General features: G+C 50.1%; 1 protein-coding gene across 4 annotated transcripts; it reads left to right on the plus strand.

Moving 5' to 3' along the window:
* Positions 1-881: 881 nt before the first annotated feature.
* GAST (gastrin) lies at positions 882-18,440 on the plus strand. Of its 4 annotated transcripts, none has more exons than XM_073889491.1 (3): positions 882-1,843; positions 17,923-18,138; positions 18,260-18,440. In XM_073889491.1, the coding sequence occupies exons 2-3, from the start codon at positions 17,928-17,930 to the stop codon at positions 18,361-18,363; spliced, it is 315 nt and encodes a 104-aa protein (XP_073745592.1). In that variant the 5' UTR covers positions 882-1,843; positions 17,923-17,927; the 3' UTR covers positions 18,364-18,440. The 4 variants fall into 4 exon arrangements, with proteins under 4 accessions (XP_073745592.1, XP_025717496.2, XP_073745593.1 ...); XM_025861711.2 differs by lacking the exon at positions 882-1,843 and adding an exon at positions 16,088-16,154; XM_073889492.1 differs by lacking the exon at positions 882-1,843 and adding an exon at positions 16,088-16,154 and having other exon boundaries at positions 17,923-18,078.
* The last annotated feature ends 1,705 nt before the right edge of the window (positions 18,441-20,145 follow it).

A 20,145-nucleotide genomic window follows, 5' to 3' on the forward strand; every position in this document is an offset into this window, starting at 1 on the left:
AGTGCCTTTTCTAGGGAATAGGTTTATTTTTTTTTTATTAAAGATTTTGACAGAGAGCAGGAACATGGGGAGAAGGGAGAAGCAGGCTTCCCACAAAGCAGGGAGCCCAAATTGGGGCTCGATCCCAGGACTCTGGGATCCTGAGCTGAAGGCAGACGCTTAACGACTGAGCCACCCAGGCGCCCTGGGAATAGGTTTATAGTGCAACAAAGTTCAGTAACTAGAAGTGTCGCTGAAATAAACTGTCCGGAGGCCATCCTTCGACAGGACAATGAATATGTGAAAGTCTATTCTTGGCCCCATTAATTCTACTAAAATTCTAGCATGTGGATCATGAATTGGTACCAACTTCAGATCATAAAATACAAGCTTCAAACTGCAGAGTAGTCCTGAGGAATCGACACTTCTATCACCATCCTCCTGTAGATGGACAGCCTTGTGAGTCTGTACCGAGGCCAACCTGGAAGGAAATGAGATGGAAAACTGAGATGGGGCAGCTGCCCTGAGAAGAGAGGCTTGTAATTTGGGAGGTAGACATGGTGTAACACAAGGTCCTACAAAAACATCGGTTTAGCAAACAACTTCACCAGTTGGCACCAAACATAATGGCATTGTTGTAAATTTAAGACATGACTGTAGAGCAGAAGGGCTATTCTTCAGAAACTCTAGAGGCGGGCGCCTGGGTGGCTCAGTTGGTTAAGCGACTGCCTTCAGCTCAGGTCATGATCCTGGAACCCCGGGATCGAGTCCCACATCGGACTCCCTGCTCAGCGGGGAGTCTGCTTCTCCCTCTGACCCTGCTCGCTCGCTCGCTCTCTCTCTCAAGTAAATAAAATCTTAAAAAAAAAAAAAACTCTAGAGGCATCCTTGGCCAAACCCACAGAAGACCACAATCAGAAAACAAAACGGAATCATGTAGATGGGTAGGTCCTGTGCTAGGCTATTGAGAAAACTCGTGCCTTTTAGGGAATTAAGTTTTCTAGAATGAAATGATTCTGAATTAAGCTAGCAACACCAGTATTAAATCAACCATCTGTAGAACCAATCAAAGCAACTCCCTGTGACCATGGCAGGTTTATGAACACCCTAATTCCGTGTATCAGGCCTGAAATAAAGCATAGTTGTGCCCACTTCATGGAAATTTGCAGGGCCAATCAGTGGTAAGAGTTTCATCTAGAACCCAGGATCTCTGTCTTCTGCCCTTCCCCCCGGATAACTTACATGTTCACAATTTAAATAGCTCTTCCATTTTACAGAGACTGGTATATGCAGTGTAGAGTGGGGAATCACAGGGCACACAACAGCAATCAGGAGAACACCCTGTGTTCGGGAAGCAAATGGCCTGATGGGGAGGACCCACACAGAGCCTTGAACATGAGGCAGAAAGCAGCCAGTGCTGCTACTGGCTTGGCCAAAGAGCCACAGGTTTTTGGGACTGGGAAATCTTCCTCACCCCATCCACACCCAAGGGGTCCAGGAAAAGCTTCAGAAAAGAGGTGCCACCTGAAGCAGGGCATTCTGGTCGGAGGAGTCAAGACCCAGAGGTGGGAGCACCCACTGTCTATGAGGGCCCTAAGGTAGGACTGTTGGGCTGGAACAAAGGCCCTATATAGAGCAGAAATAACACAGTATTGTCTCCCACTGTATGTCAGGCCTGTGCTAAGTTCCTATAGCGTACACTGACCTCTATCTACAGTAGGAACTCAGCCCCGTGGTGAAACAGATTCAGAGAAGTGATGCAGAGGCAGCACGGAGGCAATGAGAAGGCAGCAGAGGGGAAGGAGGGCTGGAAGGTTGGTGTGAGGTCGCAGTGGGCCGAGCCCCAAGCTGAAAACATTCAGAGGTTAGTCTGCGTAAGAGTCAACAGCGAAGAGCAGATGGTGATGAGTGTCTCCCAGCTCTGGGCTGTTGGTTCCTCTCTCCTGCCCCAGTCTCCTCCCTGCCTCTTCACTCTTCTGGCTGCCCTTCTCCCCTTCCCTCTCCTACTTCCCCCCTCTCTCCGCTCACTCTCCCTGCCCCGACCCAGACCCACCCCTCTGCCACAGGGCAGACACAGACTCCAAAGGTCCTTAAAAACTGTGTTAGGGCTCCTGGGTGGCTCAGTCGTCAAGCGTCTGCTTTCGGGTCAGGTCGTGATCCCAGGGTCCTGGGATCGAGCCCCGCATCGTGCTCCCCGCTCAGCGGGAAGCCTCCTCCCTCTCCCTCTCCCCCTGCTTGTGTTCCCTCTCTCGTGTCTCTGTCAAATAAGTAAAATCTTTAAAAAAAAAAAAAAATTGTGTTAGCAAGACAAAATGAATACTGGTCAGCTAAAACTGCACAGGAATCCACAAAAGCTGCTTTAAAGCCTATTCAAAGTTTACCTATAAATAAGACAAACACGATATATTTGGGAACTAAACGTTCTACCAACTAGCTCTAGAATTGACCCGCTTCCTTCTTTACCAGTCTGGGTGCTGCCCCCTTGTGGCGTGAGTGTCAAAACACAGTTTACTGTTCATAAGGCTTTGAAAGGAAGAGCTCCCTGACTAAATCTTTAAATTTTCAGGAGGTACACATTATTTCAGAATTAGCAAATAGTGTGAGGCTTTGGCCATTTCTTCGCTTGGGCTCTCTTAGATCCTCCTAATTCAAATATTCATAAAACACTGTTCTTGGGAAGCTTGTTAAAAATTCAGATTCTAGCCTCCCCCATCCCAGGATAGTTAGGCTCTACCGGGTGTTAGTGGAACAATCCCACCTGTTTTTCAAGGGCCTACAAAATTTGACCCAAAAACTGCAAAACTCAGAATGGATAAGTGTTTAACACTATAAGAGGTAACACTGGCTATCACTGCAATATAATTCTTGTATATGTAAATGTAATAAAATTTACTAGAGAACACTTTTTTGCATGGAGCCCAATGCAGGGCTTGAACTCAAAACCTTGAGATCAAGGCTTCAGCTGAGATCAAGAGTCGGACGCTTAACCGACAGCACCCAGGTGCCCCAAGAACAATATATTTTTTTTAGATTTTATTCATTTATTTGACAGAACACAAGCAGGCAGAGTGGCAGAGGGAGAAGCAAGCCCCCTACTGAGCAGGGAGCTGGATGCGGGGCCCAATCCCAGGACCCCAGGACAATGACCTGAGTCAAAGGCAGACATTTAACAGACTGAGCCACCCAGGCGCCCCAAGAACGATACTATTTTTAACAAAACTCAGATTTATAAAATTTATGTCTTTCACAAAAAACTACAGAAAATGTCTGTCTGGCCCATGGATGCATTTTATTCACTTGGTATGAGGTACAACAGAGCCTCTGCTCCAGGAAATGCCTCGCTCTAGAGCCAGAGACTCTGATCCAGAGGTTCTTCTGATGTGGGGCCCAGGAACCTGCTGTTTTAACCAGCATCAGCATCGGCAAATTCATATGGGAGGGCCACAAACCACACTGGGGAAACGCTACCGTGGCTAATGGGCAACTATTGAGGTAACCGGGGCCGGGGGGGCATTACCAGAGCTAGGCTTCAGGGAAAGCAATCAGGGGTACTGTGTTTAAGATGGTTTGAGAAGGGGCTGGCCAAGGGTCAGAACTTGGTTACCAGCATCTGAGAAACCAACCCCTGAGGTTTGGTGTGTAATACATGTGGATATTTTCTGGCAAGACCATCCACAGCTTTTATCAGATCCTTAAAACAGCCCACTACCCAAACCAGCCAAGAATCACGGGTCTAGAATCCTCACAGGCTCACAAAGCCCCAGGATTAACGAAGTTCTTCCAGGTATAGCATCGCAAGCAGAAACGTGCCTGTTCCAATATCGACTTTGAAAATGAATAACTAAGGGCGCCTGGGTGGCTCAGTCGTTAAGCATCTGCCTTCGGCTCAGGTCATGATCCCGGGGTCCTGGGATCGAGCCCCACATCGGGCTCCCCGCTCGGCGGGAAGCCTGCTTCTCCCTCTCCCACTCCCCCTGCTTGTGTTTCCTCTCTCGCTGTGTCTCTCTCTGTCAAATAAATAAAATCTTAAAAAAAAAAAATAACTTTTTTAAAGATTTTATTTATTTATTTGAGAGAGAGACAGAGACAGTAAGAGAGAGTAGGAGCAAGGAAGAGAGGGAGGAGCAGGCTCTCCTCTGAGTAGGGAGCCTGATGTGGGGCTCGATCCCAGGACCCTGGGATCATGACCTGAGCCGAAAGCAGACGCTTAACGACTGAGCCACCCAGGTGCCCCATGGATAACTATCTAAAGATATTTCTAAACAGCTCCAAAACCGAGTGTGTGTTGGGCAGAAGGGACACACACAGCAGCCAGACCACAGCTTCAGAAGCCTGTGCATGACTCCCTTGTTCCCTAGCCACTGTTGCCAGCCACCGCCCCGCCTCAGCAGCCAGGGCCGTTGCCCGGTTTAAATTGTCTTTAATCTTAGTCCTTGATGGCCAATTTATACCCAGAATGGGCAATTGACTAAAAACAGGAAGCACAGGGAGCACAGAGGTTGAAAGTGTTAACGTGGAGCATAAACATGACCATCATTACGTGTGTGTCAAGTCATTGATTCTCCATTTCTGTGCAACAGGAGAAAACAAGCCCAAGGACAAGGCCAATGCAGAGAGACGTGACCTACGTAGGTTCCATGGTCCACCTTAGAGACAGAACTATAGACTCCTGCAGCTCAGTGTCCCCTGGGAGCTCATTGGAAGGACAGAATTTCAAGCCCGACCCCAGATCCCCTAAAGCCATCTTCATTTTAACAGTCGGCATTTAACAAAGCTTGGGAAGCACAGGTATGAACCATAAAATTAGCAGACCTCATATTGAGGTCTGCAAGCTGGTTAAAAAAAAGACAGTAACATGACTTTTATTTTTTAAGACATTATGTTTAAGTAATGTCTACACCCAATGTGGGGCTTGAACTCACAACCCCGAGATCCAGAGTCACAGAGTCTACCAACTGAGCCAGCCGGGTGCCCTATGGACTTCTAATTTTTATAAGTGCATTTTCCATTTTGGATTTTTTTTAAAGATTTTATTTATTTATTTGACAGAGAGGGACACAGAAAGAGAGGGAACACAAGCAGGGGGAGAGGCAGAGGGAGAAGCAGGCTTCCTGCCGAGCAGGGAGCCTGATGTGGGGCTTGATCTCAGGACCCTGGGACCGTGACCTGAGCCGAAGGCAAGACGCTTAACGACTGAGCCACCCATGCGCCCCTCCATTATGGTTTTAGATGTGCATTTAAAACACACAAAAATTGTTGAAATGTGGAAAGCAACCGTTATGAGTTGAATATGGACTGAGTTCATTGCACTAAGAGGTACAGACACCTGGCTGTTAGCGGGATCAGCTGGGGAGCCCTGCAGTGGTACCAAGCCTGGGCTTAGCCCCCAGAGCCTCCGGACAGAACCCCTGGGGGTGGCCCATGAGTGATGATGATCTAGCCATTCACCTCCATCGAAGCCCACGAGACCTGCAGGTCCCATCCATCCGAGTGAGAGGTCTCCAGGATGTCAAAAACAATGCGAAAGGAGAAAATACAGTGACAACTAGAATTTGACTTTTCCTTCATTGGAACCGAAGGCAGCCTGCATCTCTCAAGTGCCATTTGTAATGTGCCTGCAATGTTAGTAGCCTGAAACTCTCTTCTGTCGCCCCCTAGAAAAAATAATACAGGGCGCCTGGGTGGCTCAGTTGGTTGGGCAACTGCCTTCAGCTCAGGTCATGATCCTGGAGTCCCGGGATCGAGTCCCACATCGGGCTCCCTGCTCGGCGGGGAGTCTGCTTCTCCCTCTGACCCTCTTCCCTCTCGTGCTCTCTATCTCTCATTCTCTCTCTCTCAAATAAATAAATAGAATCTTTAAAAAAAAAAAGAAAAAATAATACAAAAGCTATAACAAATATAAGGGGATTCCAATGAACATTAGATTGTTTTCTAAGTACATAATGAAACCTAAATCTACATTTTAATATACATTTGTTCTCAGAACCAAACGTGATGCAGTATCCCTTTTTAATTTGTCTAAAGTGATGCTTTTCCTTCTAATTAAATCTAAACAGTGTTTTGTCACTTTTTTACCAGGGAAAGTTAAAAGCTGTCTTTGCCTGGTATGATTATTACAGATTATAAGTTGAACTTTAAAGGAACCGATCATAATTTACCAACTTCAAGTTATTTTTTACTTAAAATGCCAGACATATACCTGGCATATGATGAAAAAGATCTAAAGTTCCCAAGTTGGTCCTCTAGATTATTGATTGATATGACAGGGATTTTGAGTCCAAAGGAGTCAAGACTCGCTGAGACAGAGCTTTAGTTGCTTTGCTGTTGGATGCAGGACAGAAGACATTCATGTGGACGGCTTCACGAAGCGCTTGTCCAGGCTTATGATAATTCCCATGGGTTTGTGTAACCGGGGGCTTCACTTAACTCAGCACTATTAATATTTGGGCCCAGATAATTATGTATTGGGGAAGAGGGGGCTGACCTGTGTATCATACGATGTTTAACAGTATCTCGGACCTCCACCCACTACTTGGTGATAGCATGCCTTCCCACGCACGCCCGACAAGCAAAATTATCTCCAGACATTGTCAAATGCCCCTGGGAGGCAAAACCACATTCCCCCAAAACCACTGGTTTAATTCACCCTTTCCCTCCTGCTCTGCCAAGTAGAAACGCAAAGGAAAGAGAGAAAATCATGATGTTACAAAAGCTAAGCCTGCTAATTTTAAAACTTCTCATAGCATGAGTCATTCATTCATTCAGTAAACATTTATTCAGCATTGCGTACGGGCCAGCCAGCCTTTGAGGCGCTGGGGATGTAGCACTTAACAGAGATCCCTGCCCATGTGGACACTACGTTCCAGTAGGGGGAGCGGACAAGGCCTTGGATATCCTGTGTCCTACAGTTGTTTCCTGCAGCACTGGGCACCATACACCAGCCCTCCTTGATTCTCCAATAAGGTCTCCCACTCAGCACCCTGTGACCTCTCCACCTGCTTGGACCTTCCATCCCTCTCTTCTCCAAGTGTAGGAGTTCCAAAGGGATGAAGATAGTCTTGGCCTTCGGTGCCTCTCCCTTGGCAGCCTCACCCTGGGTCATGACTGATTGTTCCTTCATTGTTCATGATCCTAACACTGTTTCCAGCCTCAACTTCTCTTTCAAGCCCAGAACCCGCTGCCCACTCTTTTGCCGTGTTCACTCATTCATTCCCATCTCTGGAGGACTCACTCAGTACAGGTCAGCAACAAACAAGTCAAAGCCCACCTTCTTCCTCCTGGAGTCTATACTCTAGCCAGGGAGTCAGATACTAAACCAACCAGTACAAACACCTAAATTATTTCAGCCATACTTAGGCAAGGGGTCACAGTCAGCCTATGACAGGGACCGCCTGGACAAGCCTATAATTTATCTTTGTTTGACTTTGACCATCTACTCCCATCTCTTAGAATTCTCGTGGCCATAATGTTCTAGTACCCTGTGGTTTGGGTTTCCTTTTTACGTGCTATTTGAGAGAGCAACTTTAAATTTCAAACAGTCGATGAGGAGGGAGTTCCTTGTAAGGTGATCTTGGTGCTGCCAGTTCCCGAACAGTTATTCACAAACCTCTTTTAATTTCCTAGTCATTTCCTAGGGAGGGGTGGGGAATAATGAGGAATGACTGCAAATGGGTATGGGGGTTTTCCTTTTGGGGTGATGCAAATATTCTGGAATTAGATAAAGGTCATGGTTGTGCCACTTTGTGGATGTGCTGAAAGCCACTGGCTTGTGTACTTTAAAGGAGTGAATGGTGTGGGAAAAAAAAGTGAATGGTGTGACATGTGCACTATATCTCAATAAATAGATCTTACATATGTATTTTTTAAAGATTATTTATTTGAGACAGAGAGAGAGAGAGAGAGCACATGAGTGGGGTGGGGAGGGGCAGAGGGAGAAGCAGACCCCCCACTGAGCAGGGAGCCGGATGCGGGGCTCGATTCCAGGACCCTGGGATCATGACCTGAGCTGAAGGCAGATGCTTAACCAACTGAGCCACCCAGGCGCCCCTTATATGTGTATTTTTAATTGTATCACACCAGAGCTGTCTGGGTAGGCAAATTATGAGCAGGGGTTTTGCCCTTACCACATGGAAGTACCACTTTGAGCTGGTGAATGGAAATGTCCTTACCCTCTGCCAGGGAGAGTTTGGAATTAGGCAGGTTTATAAAAGAGGAAGAACTTCAGTAAAGCCTAAAGAAACGCACCTCCCCTTCTCCCTTCGCTGAAACAGCTTTTCATAATAGCCAAGCAAGATTACAGGTGAATTCAGCTACCAAAACCTCCCTCGTTTCTCCGGCCCCAGTCTGCCACTGCAAACAACCCCGCTCACTGGCTCAACAGATTACAGCATGCAGGGAAGAGAAGATTCACTATAGAGGAAGCAGAACTGCAACAAGGAAAGGCTTTTCTTCATGCTTATAGAATCCAACTGTCTAGGTTCAAGGTTCAAGCCTCAACTCTACATCTGCTGGGCTCTGTGCCCCGGGCTAGTCACTGGGTTGAGTCTGGGATTTTGCCTTCGCCCTACTCACGAGCGGATAAGCTATCCTATTACTCTTTCATTAATGCGGGCAGAAGACACAAGACCCCTGGATCAGAGACAAGTAACATTATTACTCACAACCCAGCTAGCAGTTTACTTTGCATCAATCCCCCTTGCCCTTGGTGGTAACACAATACAGACCCACACAGAGGCTACACAGGCTGTAGTTGGGAGGCAGACAAGGACATAGACCCTGGGAAGCTACTGCTTCTGTAGGAAATAGTAAGCAAGGCTGCTGTATGTCCCCTAGGGAGACATGACCTCGTCCCTCAAGGTCACTCACTGAAAATACAACCCTGAGAAATGGCCCTAGTAAAGAGTGGCTGTGACCTTACCCTCTTGGCATACTCAGCAAGAAGACTCAGGGATGCTTAAAGCCCATGGTGAACTGCTTCACTGCTTCACCAATTAATCTGTGCCTCAGTTTCCGCAGCTAGGGGCAATAGCATTACCTTCCTCGTGGTATTGTGGTAAGGACTCCAAGACATAATGCCCGGGGCACCTGGGTCTGTCAGTCAGTTAAGCATCTGCCTTGGCTCAGGTCTTGATCGCGCGGTCCTGGGATTGACCCCACGTCAGGCTCCCTGCTCAGCAGGGAGTCTGCCTCTCCCTCTCCCTCTGCCCCTCCCCACCCACTCATTTGTGCTCTCTCTCTCAAATAAATAAATAAAATATTTTAAAAAAAAGACATAATGCCCTTAAAGTGCTTAGCATGGAGGTCTGGCCATGGAAGGGCTCCATAAATTTTAATCACCATTATTAGGGGAAGAGGGAGGTGAAAACATGTTATAGACATCAGAAAGCTTGCATTTAAGAGAACTTCAAGGGCCATGCCAAAGAGAAGCCTTCCCCACCACTTCCTCCCTCCCCCAACCATCCATGGTACCTTAAGCTCATCATCACACTGTCTCTCCCCAAGAGAAAAGGAACAAAGACCATCTTGATCAATATCGTGTTCTCAGGGTCAACACAGTGCCTGGCACAAAGTGGGCACTTAGGAATGAATGAACAAAAAGGGAAGGCATTAGGTCTCTGAGCAGGCAGGAGGTTCTGGGATGAAGGTCCATCGTGGGGGCGCTGAACTTGATAGGGCTGCATACCCTCCAGTGAGAAAAGAGCAGAAGGTGGACCCAGACCACTGTGGTCACTCAGCCGGGAGAAGGGGGCTGACCTCAGATGGCCTTGGGAGTGAAGGGAACCTGACTCACTAGGTTGCCAGGCAACCATCCAGCTGAGAATATTAATTTACAATTGAATCAACTGGCCACTTTCAGGAACTTTCCTATTTTGCAGGGATGGGGAGGCAGGAGCTGAGGAAGGGGTGGTGGCTGGGGACTAGCGTGGCACCAGGTTTTGAAGCAGGACAGGGGCAGCGATCTAAGTACATGCCCCATAAATGAAGTAAAAAAAAAAACGTAGGGCCAGACTGGGGAGGGAGGAAAGCGAGACCAGGAAGGGTAGGTGGGTTGTGAGAACCAAGGCAGGTGGAGGAACCAGCAGTCACAGCAAAGGCAGATTCAGCAGGAGATGGGCTTCTGGAGGGAGGGTGGGACAGCGGTTGTGGCCCAGGAGTAGTAGCAGCACACACAGTCCCGAGAGGACCGGCCAGGCGCACAGCTCCACTCTCTCAGCTGTCAGGCATGGGCAAGCAGCTTCACCTGGCCAACCCTTGACTCTAAAATGCCCCTGAGTAAAGACTCCTCTCACATTGGTGCTTTTAGGATTCTTTTCCCATCTTATTTTTTTTTTTAAGATTTTATTTATTTATTTATCTGAGAGAGTGAGAATGAGAAGGAGAGAGAGAGCATGAGAGGGGGGAGGGGCAGAGGGAGAAGCAGGCTCCCCGCTGAGCAGGGAGCCCGATGCGGGACTCGATCCCGGGACTCCAGGATCATGACCTGAGCCGAAGGCAGTCGCTTAACTGACTGAGCCACCCAGGCGCCCCTCTTTTCCCATCTTAAAACCACTGACAGAGCTAAACAAAATACTTCCTAATATTTTATTGTAAAAATGTTCAAATACACAGAAAAGTTGAATTTTAAAGTGAAGACTCATTTGCCCACCACCTAGATTATATAATTTTATTATTGTCTATCTCCTATCTATCCATCTTATTTTTATGCATTTTAAAATAAATACAATGGGGGCGCCTGGGTGGCTCAGTTGGTTAAGCGACTGCCTTCGGCTCAGGTCAAGATCCTGGAGTCCCAAGATCGAGTCTCGCATTGGGCTCCCTGCTCAGCAGGGAGTCTGCTTCTCCCTCTGACCTTCCTCCCTCTCATGCTATCATTCTCTCTCTCAATAAATAAACAAAAATCTTAAAAATAATAATAATAAAAAATACAATGCCCTTTGCCCTAAATACTTTATTAACTAGAGTTCAACTTCATTATGGTTCTTTTTTTTTTAAATAAAATGTGTGTACAATGGAATGCACAATCCTAAGTGCCATCAATGGTTTTGTTTTTTTTTTTAAGATTTTATTTATTTATTTGACCGAGAGAGATAGTGAGAGAGGGAACACAAGCAGGGGGAGTGGGAGAGGGAGAAGCAGGCTTCCCGCTGAGCAGGGAGCCCGATGCGGGGCTCAATCCCAGGACCCTGGGATCACGACCTGAGCCCAAGGCAGATGCTTAACGACTGAGCCACCCAGGTGCCCCCCATCAATGGGTTTTGACAAACGTGTGCATTCAACGAGTTTTGACAGTCTGCAAACAGGGTTCTGGGCTTGATTTTGATTGTTAAGTGAGATAATAGGCCCTGTCAGCACTCATGCAACCGAGGAAGGTGTTGCTGTTAAGATATGGGAGGCAAAACAATCCCCGGCGGGGGGAAGCCAGGCTGTGAGCCAAGGCTGTGGGAAGCAGAAGGTAGGTAGACCTGAGAGGCTAGGGTGAGGCCTGCATGGAGGAGGCAGCGTTAACCTGTGAGAGAAGACTCCAGGGACTATTACAGGAAAGAGTGGAGAAGAAAATAATCGAGGAAAGTGGGGTAGAATAGTCTGGAAGTCAGCAGGATGCAGCAGTACGGATGAGGGGCAGGTAAGGCTGTGGGGCTGAAAATACTAATGAGAATAGCAGACCCTTATGGAGAACTTACCATGCGGCAGAGACCAAGTGATTGCTACAGGTGTCTCATTTATCCCTCACCGCGGCCCTCCGGGTAAGTACGGGGCACATCCTCCGTCTGTGACTTGCCTAGGAAGTGTCAAAGCTGGGATTCAGCCCAGGGCAGCAAAGCCTCCTTGTCCTGGCCTCCCAAGTACACAAAAGCCAGGCCCACACACAGACTTCCAGCCACCCCCTGGGTCTCACCCCTGCTCCTGATTTGAGAGGACTTCTGATTAGTGCCCTGGGCGTGCGGGTGAGTTTAGAGCTCCACACGAGATCCTGACATGAGGTGTGGATCCAGAGCCACTGCTCCTATGGCACAGGTGGGCATCAGAGGAGAAGGGGAGAGGAGGCGGAGGCTGGAACGGGGTGGGGGTGCCCTCTGCTCTCCCTCCTGGGCAGCTGGGCGGGTCACCAGGCCCCTGAGCTCATCCCAGGGCACCCTCTCTGGCTCAGCCGGAGAGCAGCCCGCCGGCCGTCCCCATGTTCCTGCTACCTGATCACCCTGAGAGAGCAGCTAAAGCTGGAAGTCGCGGACCCACTTCCTCCTCCGCAGCCCCCCACCCCAGGAGGGGCCACGGACGCCCATGCTGACATGAACGCCTCCCAGGTGTCCCTGTTTGGTCCCAGCACCTTCACCCCCCACAACAGGCCGTGTTGCCTGGGTCAGAGACGCATCCCCAGCCTCCCCCTTGTCCGCCATCAATAACCAATGAGGAGGCCCAGGCGGCCTCTGCCAGCGGTTTGCGGCTCCCTGGGACACCGCCTGCTGGGGCCAGCCCTGGCCAGTGGGAGTGTGGCCAGGCGTGCAGAGCTGCCCCCGGGGAGTCTCCCTCCCCAGGGAATGCGCTCCCCACTCTTGTTATTATGTCTAGTGTTTGTGCCTCCCTCCCCTGGAATCCAAATGCCAGCAAGCCATGAAAGGGCCAATCATATTCACCTCTTATCCCCGGGGCATCATCCTACCCCCGGCTTACAGCAGGTGCTCACTAACTGGAAGGAAAATGGAATGGATGAATGGCTGATACTTGGTAACCAACATTCTCCTTACCTGTATTTGAAATACCACATGCAGGGGTGCCTGGGTGGCTCAGTTGTTGAGCGTCTGCCTTCAGCTCAGGTCATGATCTCAGGGTCCTGGGATCGAGCCCCGCAACGGGCTCCCTGCTCCACGAGGAACCTGCTTCTCCCTCTCCCACTCCCCCTGCTTGTGTACCCTCTTGCTGTATATCTCTCTGTCAAATAAATAAATAAAATCTTTAAAAAAAAAAAAAAAGAAAGAAAAATCACATGCAAATTCACGCAGAGCCAGTTCTTACGGACAGAAACCCTCATGAGGCCAGAACCCCTTGTATCTGTGCTCTGTTCCAGCCGTAATAAATTACCACAAACACTACAAGCTCAAGACAACACCAATTCATTCTCTGACAGTTCTGTAGGTCAGGAGTCCCAGGTACAGCGTGGGTCCCTGGGCCAGAATGAAGGCATCACCAGGGCTGTGCTCCTTTCTAAAGGCTCTGGGGATGAACCCACTTCCAAGCTCATCCAGATTGTTGGCTGAATTCAGTTTTTTGCAGTCCAGGGCCTCAGCTGGGGGCCTCTCTCAGCTCCTGAAGGCCACTTGCACTCAGCCTGCTGCCCTCCGTCTCCCATCTTCAAACCAGCAACGGCAGGTGGAATCCTCCTCATTCTTCAAATCTCTGATTCATCCTTCAGCCATATCACTTCCGCCTTTAGCCAAAGGACGTTCTAGCCAAAGAACTTTTTGTTTTTTTGTTTCTTTGTTAGAGAGAGAGAAAGCACACAGCAGGGGGAGAGGCAGAGGGAGAAGCAGGCTCCCTGCTGAGCAAGGAGCCCAACTTGGGACTCGATCCCAAGACCCTGGGATCATGACCTCACACTCAGGCGTCCTGCCAAAGAATGTTTTAAGGGCTCATCTGATAAGCTCCCTACTTTAAAGTCTATAATTACATCTGCAGAGTCCCTTTTGCCATGTAACCACATATATTCACAGGTCCCAAGAATTGGGGTATGGACATCTTTGGGGCACATCATTCTGCCCACCACACCTCTCCTGGGAGGAAAAAGATCCCAGAACAAGGATTTCAGGTCCAGGACTCCTTGGTCCTGTAAACTCAGAACAGGGATTGCTCACCTGTGTGAGCCTCAGGTTCTTCATCTGTGGATTAGGGACACACTAGTACTTATGTCCAAGGACCATGGTGAAGAGCAACTACATTTATTCATGCAAAGAGCCTGGCACAAAGCGTTGTCACTATTGTGAGAACAAGGGCAGGGTCCACAGAGAGAGGGAGGGGGCTGGCCCCAGGGTCTGGGACCTGGTCTTCAGTTTGGTAGACTCAGAAACTGAATTTTCTGGTCACCCAGCGAGTCAAAGTGTTGGAGCCAGGAGTCTCTCCTGGCCTCACCAGTTCCCAAATCCTCTGTATACCAGTCGGTGCTGGCCTCTGAGAGGTCCAGCCTCCATAGGCTCCATCTCTGCCACCTCTTTCAGTGGCAACCCAGGACAAGTGTCCCTCTGAGTCATGGCCAGCCAGAGGGAAAAGCTTAGATTCACGGATGATGCTTTTTAGGGAATTACCCTCCTAAGTCTTGGGAAAGGAGAAGCTCTGATGTGTGCCAAGTGTGTGCGCAGACCTTGTTACATTTCCCCTTCACAGCAGCCCAGTGAGGTAGGAATGAATGGTTCCCATTTCACAGCTGAGGCTAACTGAGGCCCAAAGAGGATAAGGGAGAAGGTGCAAATAAATTAGGGACTTGCAATGTTCTGGGCACAGTGCATGGTGCTTTATGTACATCACCTTCAAAAGACTTCCCCCCAGTCTAGTTATTTTCCTCACTTCTTGAAGAAGAAAATAGCTCAGAGAGGAGGAGAGATCTGCTCAAATTTCAACATCAGCAAGGCCCGGAAACCCTTCCCTTTCCCATCAGACAGGGGTCCCCTCATCGCCTGTTGAGTGGGTACCCGCTTCTGTTTGCTGCTATCACCAGCCCTGGTGTGACCAGCCTGCGAAGAACAGCCAAGGTGGCCAGGGGAGGGTGGTTCATAACCCCCTCCACAGCAGAAATCTTGGGTTCTGGTGCAACTAAGGCTCTGCAGAAAGCTTATCATTTCCTGTCACCATGGTAACACGAACATCTCTATTCCTCTAGCACATAAATGGAGCTGCTCCCCACACCACCGTCTCCCAAGCCCCCTCAAAGATTATGGATTCGATTCATTATCACCAATGCCTGCACTGGTTTTGTCATTTTCACTTAATTCCATTTGCTGAGTCACTGAGCCCTGCCCTGGATTAGAGTGGTTATTCACCAGAACATTCGGCTGCTGGTTGCCATGGACACTCACAGCCTGCTACATCACCTGTTAATTCTCAGCACGGCTGGCTGTGAGCGTGGGTACCACTGCCCTTTATCCAGGACCCAAGGGGTATCAAAACTCCCCCAGACAAGGAGGGGGCCTGATGATGTGTGCACAAGAGCAAAATCTCTAATGCCAACCGTGGAAAAATCAAAAGCAGCCTAGAGCTGTCCAAACCAGCTCGAGGTGGCAATTTATCAAATCAGTCAACAAGCGCACTATTTGGTTTTCTGGCACATCTTGGGCAAGCCCTTTAGTCTCTTTGCTTACCACTTTAAGTTGTATTTTTATATTGGAAAGTGGTGAATGCGTCATGCGGATCGCTATCTCCCCTGGAAAACAAAAGGAGGGAGCCTCCAAGTGCAGGGAGCCCTGGGTGGGGGGTTTGCAAGAGGCAGGGGGTAAAGGCAGACCCGAGGTAGAGGGGAGCTGCAAGCAGAACCCAGCCAGCACAGAGGGCACAAAGAGTGGGGGGGGGACACTCAGGGTTTTCCAGGCAAGGGAGGTGAAGAGGCAACCAGGCAGAGAGAGTGGGGCCATCAGCCCATGGCCCATTGCCCCCGATAACTACCTCACGTCCTGTTTGCAGAGCCGAGCAGAGGGGACAGGGGATCGATACAACTCTCCACATCCACACACTCCCTGCTCTTCAAACACCAATGTATGATGAAACATGCTTCCTCTGAATCCAGGGTCATTCAGTGCACCCGCTTCCCCTGCCCCCCAATGGGATGTAGTCGGAGGGCTGATGCACACCAGGACTCTGACCCCAAGGACTGGGTGGGGGGCACTGTTCTGACCCCAGGGAGCCTGTCTCCTGCCTGCCCTCATACCCAGCTGAAGACCTGCCCCGACCCCACACCTGCCCCTCACTGCCATGAAGGTCAATGCCCCTCCCCCCAACGTGGATGACTGACTGAATGAGTGACAGGGCAGGGCACAGGTGATGTACCTGGGCCCACCCCCTTTTGTCTTGCTGGCCGCATGGGCATTTGGGAGGGGCCTTGAGGGCTTTATAAGGCAGGGCAGGAGCACCAAGCAGTGCAGGGACCGGAAAGGCACCAGGCCGGCTACAGCACTGCCTACGTCCCGGCTCGGCAGGTGAGACCACCCAGGAGGGGAGTGGAGAGGCGGGGAAGAGGGTTGATGGGACGACTCCCTGCATCAAGGTACCAGGCTCACGCCTCGGTGTCTCCAGGGCTGCCACCCTTCTCTTAGCTCAGGGCCAGACTAGGTCTCAGCCTAGAACTCACCCTGGCATTCCCAAACCTTGAGCTGACTTGCCGCTTCAACCCCCTTACTCCATGTTCACCCCAGTTCTGCGAGGTGAGAAGGACAAAGGAAGGGTTGGAACTGGAATCCAAGGCTTCTGGATCCCATCTCAAGCTTTTTCCTAGACCAGCACTGTCTAAAAGAACTTTCCATGATGATGGGGTCGGTATCTGCACCGTCCAATATGGTAGCCACCAGCCACAGGTGCACTGGAAAGGTGACTAGCCTGGGGGAGGAATTTTTAATTTTAATTAATTTAAATGTAAAGAGCCACATGTGGCTAGTAGCTACCACAGTGGACAATGCACATGGCTCGTATGGGCCACCATAGCTCCTGATCACTGATTTTTCAACCTTGTTTCTTTAGCACCAAGAACCCTTTCTCTTCCAAAGGAAATCTAACAGAGAACCCCACTATGAAAAACAGATAAAGGTAGTATTTTATTGGGGCGCCTGAGTAGCTCAGTCGTTAAGCGTCTGCCCTCGGCTCAGGTCATGGTCCCAGGGTCCTGGGATGGAGCCCCGCATCGGGCTCCCTGCTCGGCGGGAGGCCTGCTTCTCCCTCTCCCACTCCCCCTGCTTGTGTTCCCTCTCTCGCTGTCTCTATCAAATAAATAAATCTTTTTAAAAAAAAGGTAGTATTGGGCGCCTGGGTGGCTCAGTTGGTTGGGCGGCTGCCTTCGGCTCAGGTCATGATCCTGGAGTCCCGGGATCGAGTCCCGCATCGAGCTCCCTGCTCGGCGGGGAGTCTGCTTCTCCCTCTGACCCTCTTCCCTCTCGTGCTCTCTATCTCTCTTTCTCTCTCTCCCTCTCAAATAAATAAATAAAATATTTAAAAATAATGATAAAAAATTTTAATTTAATTTAAAAAAGGTAGTATTTTATTAATATGAATGTGTTCCTGAAAGGTAAAGCCAATCAGAATAATGAGGCTGAAAGAACACAAATGCTGAGAATAGAATTTTAGATTTGAATTTTAGATTCATTTGAGTATCCAGTTTATTTCTGTATTGTGGCTTCCCCAAACTCAGGTCATCCTGACACACAGGTGCAAACGGTAACAGCTTAATTTTTAACTGCTTAACTACAATCACAGGATATTCCTTGGTTAAGCAAAAAAAAAAAAAAAAAAAAAAAAGGGAGAAGTTTCCGTCCACGGGCCACGCAGAAATGGTGGGACCCGACCACACGGTGAATACGCTGGTGGTCTCCACAGAGATACAGGGCCGTCTGTAACGTGCCCTTTGGTATGACTATTTAAAAGCTCACTTTAAATTACAACGAGTTAAACATCTACAGAGCAGCTCACATAGCCTCAAATTCTGCAGAAGTTTGGAAACCATCGCTCTAGGTTGTAAATTCCTCCTCCGAGAGAAGCAACTGCTGTAACTAAGGTAGGTGAGGAGGAAAGGGGGCCAAGGCCCAGGAGCCGGGGGAGTTGGCAGGAACTGGAGAAGCGAGCTGAGGAACAGTCCGCAACCCCACACAGCGTTGCACCTGCCAGCAGCGAGGGACCCAGAGTCCATCTGGTCCAGGCCCCTGCCTTTGGGTGTCTGGATGGCCCCATCTTTCAGCTCTGCCCCTGTTTCCTTTGCAGACAAGATGCAGCGACTGTGTGTGTACATGCTGATCTTGGCGCTGGCTCTGGCCACCTCCTCTGAAGCTTCTTGGAGGCCCCGCTCCCAGATGCAGGAGGCACCCTCGGGTCCAGGGGCAAACAGGGGCCTGCAGCCACACTGGCTGGACCGGCTGGGTACGGCCTCTCACCAGCGAAGGCAGCTAGGGCTCCAGGGTCCCCCACAGCTGGTGGCAGGTAGGAGCTGTGACAGCTGTCCCTGCTTGTCTTGCCCAGCCAAGGTTGACCCTGGCCTTGGTTTCCAGCGGCTAGATGTCCTTCCCATATCCTCACATCCTCTCCCCGCTCTGACCCTCAGACCTGTCCAAGAAGCAGGGACCGTGGGTGGAGGAAGAAGAAGCAGCTTACGGATGGATGGACTTCGGCCGCCGCAGTGCTGAGGAAGGGGACCAGCGTCCCTAGAACGGAGCTTCAGAGCCCAGCCATCTCACAGCCCAGCCCAGCCCAGCCCCATGAAAAACCACTCAAAATAAACTAGCTTCCAATGGATCACATTGTGTCAAGTGTGGAGCAGGAGAGGGGAGTTGGTGGGGGCAGGGTAGAGGCAGCGGGGAGAACTGAGCACTCTCCTGGGGGCAGGGACCATGACTCATTCTTCTGGGTGCCCCCAGAGCCTGACACTGACCCCGAATCTACTCGTGCAGATGGAAAATGGTGGTGGGGTCGCAAGCAGAGTCAGCTTCCTAAAAGATAAATCAAACTGTGCCACTCCAGGTTTTAGCCCTCCAACACTTCCTGTCACACTTGGAATAAGACCTAAACTCCTTGCCAAAGCCCTAAGCCAGCCCTGCTGTCCTCGTGGCAGGTGCCGTGTTCCTTCCTCCTCTCTCCCTTTTCCCTTAAACAAATGCGCTGGGCTCGGTCCTGCTCAGAACATTTGTCCTCGCCATTCCCTGTGCCCCGAGAGCTTTTCCCAGGCACAAATATGGCTGGCTCCCCTTTTTCTCCCTGGGGTCCTGGCTGAAATGCCTCTTCCTGAGAGACCCACCTGCTCTTCTCCTCCCGCTTCATACACAGCGCCCAGTACTCCCTGACGGCCCCGGGGTCTCTGACGTTGCTCTCTAGAGCACGTTTCACACCCTGTCATTGTCTCATTACCTACTTTATTGTCTGCCTCCCCAGTTAGAAGGGCAACTCCGTAAGAGTGGGGACCACATGTCCCTCTTCCCTGCTGTATCCCTGGTTCCAAGAACAGGAGGTATCCAATAAATATTCGTCAGATGGCCGGGTGAGTGGCCAGCACGGGCACTGTTGATGTTTCACCCATATTCCCTCAGAGTTCTCTGCCTGTCAGCAGCATCCTTCCACAAGCACATGCCACTGTTCCCCCGAGGGCCTTCCGAGTGCAAGGCAGGCTTCAGATGCTGCAGAGTTAGCACCTCCAGAAGCAGCTGTGAGTCAGTGAAGGATGAGAGCAGGAGAATCAATACCCCAGCTCCCTCACCCCTCGGGCGGGGTGACTCGGACATGTATTCAGCTCTGTCTCCCAGAATTCCTCCGCAGGACTGAGCCCCGCTTAGCCACAGCAGGTAGCTGCTCGAGGACATCCTTTGTTGACTGCCCTCCCTTCCCTGTCTCACTTCTCAAGATCTACCCCTGCCTCCCTTCAGGGTTTCCACACTAAAAACTAGGGTCAAGTCTTAGGATGTGCAGAAGCACTGTCCCAAACATGGGGGGAAAGGGATTATTCACCCGAAATAATAAATACTGCAGGACCTGAATAAGCCGGATAACATGTTGCAGCAGGAATCGGGAGAGCACACAGGAGGGGATTTTCGAGGCTGGCAGACCAAGGAGACGGGCTGGAGACTGCATAGGGACAGTTTGTTGATACGGGAGAGGGAAACAGTCTCCCATTACTCAGGCTTTCAGCTCCTGGCAAGGACACGCAGAGCCAGGCCTAATGCCTCGCTGGGGGGGCACTCCCTGAAAGTCTGTAGCAAGTGAAGTGCCCGAACTGCCCCAGCAGAGGACCGGGGAAGGAGTCAAAAGGCGGGTAGGCATGTTAGAATGAGTTGTCGAGTAAGACAAGAGCATCCACCACATGATTACAGCCCTGCCAGGGTCCAGAGAACAGTCCTTTCCCGGAGGAGATAAGGAACCTGTTAGGACAAGTAAGCATTGTTGAGCTCAGCGGAGGCTGTCCTCTGTGGGCCGGGGTTGATGTAGGCGATGCTCCTATGG

This window comes from Callorhinus ursinus, unplaced genomic scaffold (genome assembly GCF_003265705.2).
Source record: "Callorhinus ursinus isolate GAN/ISIS: 27379988/994484 unplaced genomic scaffold, GSC_fseal_2.0 scaffold108, whole genome shotgun sequence".
Lineage (NCBI taxonomy): Eukaryota > Metazoa > Chordata > Mammalia > Carnivora > Otariidae > Callorhinus > Callorhinus ursinus.

Coding starts and splice junctions, on each gene's coding strand:
- GAST (XM_073889491.1), top strand. CDS start 17,928: ATGCAGCGACTGTGTGTGTACATGCTGATCTTGGCGCTGGCTCTGGCC. Junction 18,139..18,259: donor TCCCCCACAGCTGGTGGCAG/GTAGGAGCTGTG, acceptor TCTGACCCTCAG/ACCTGTCCAAGAAGCAGGGA.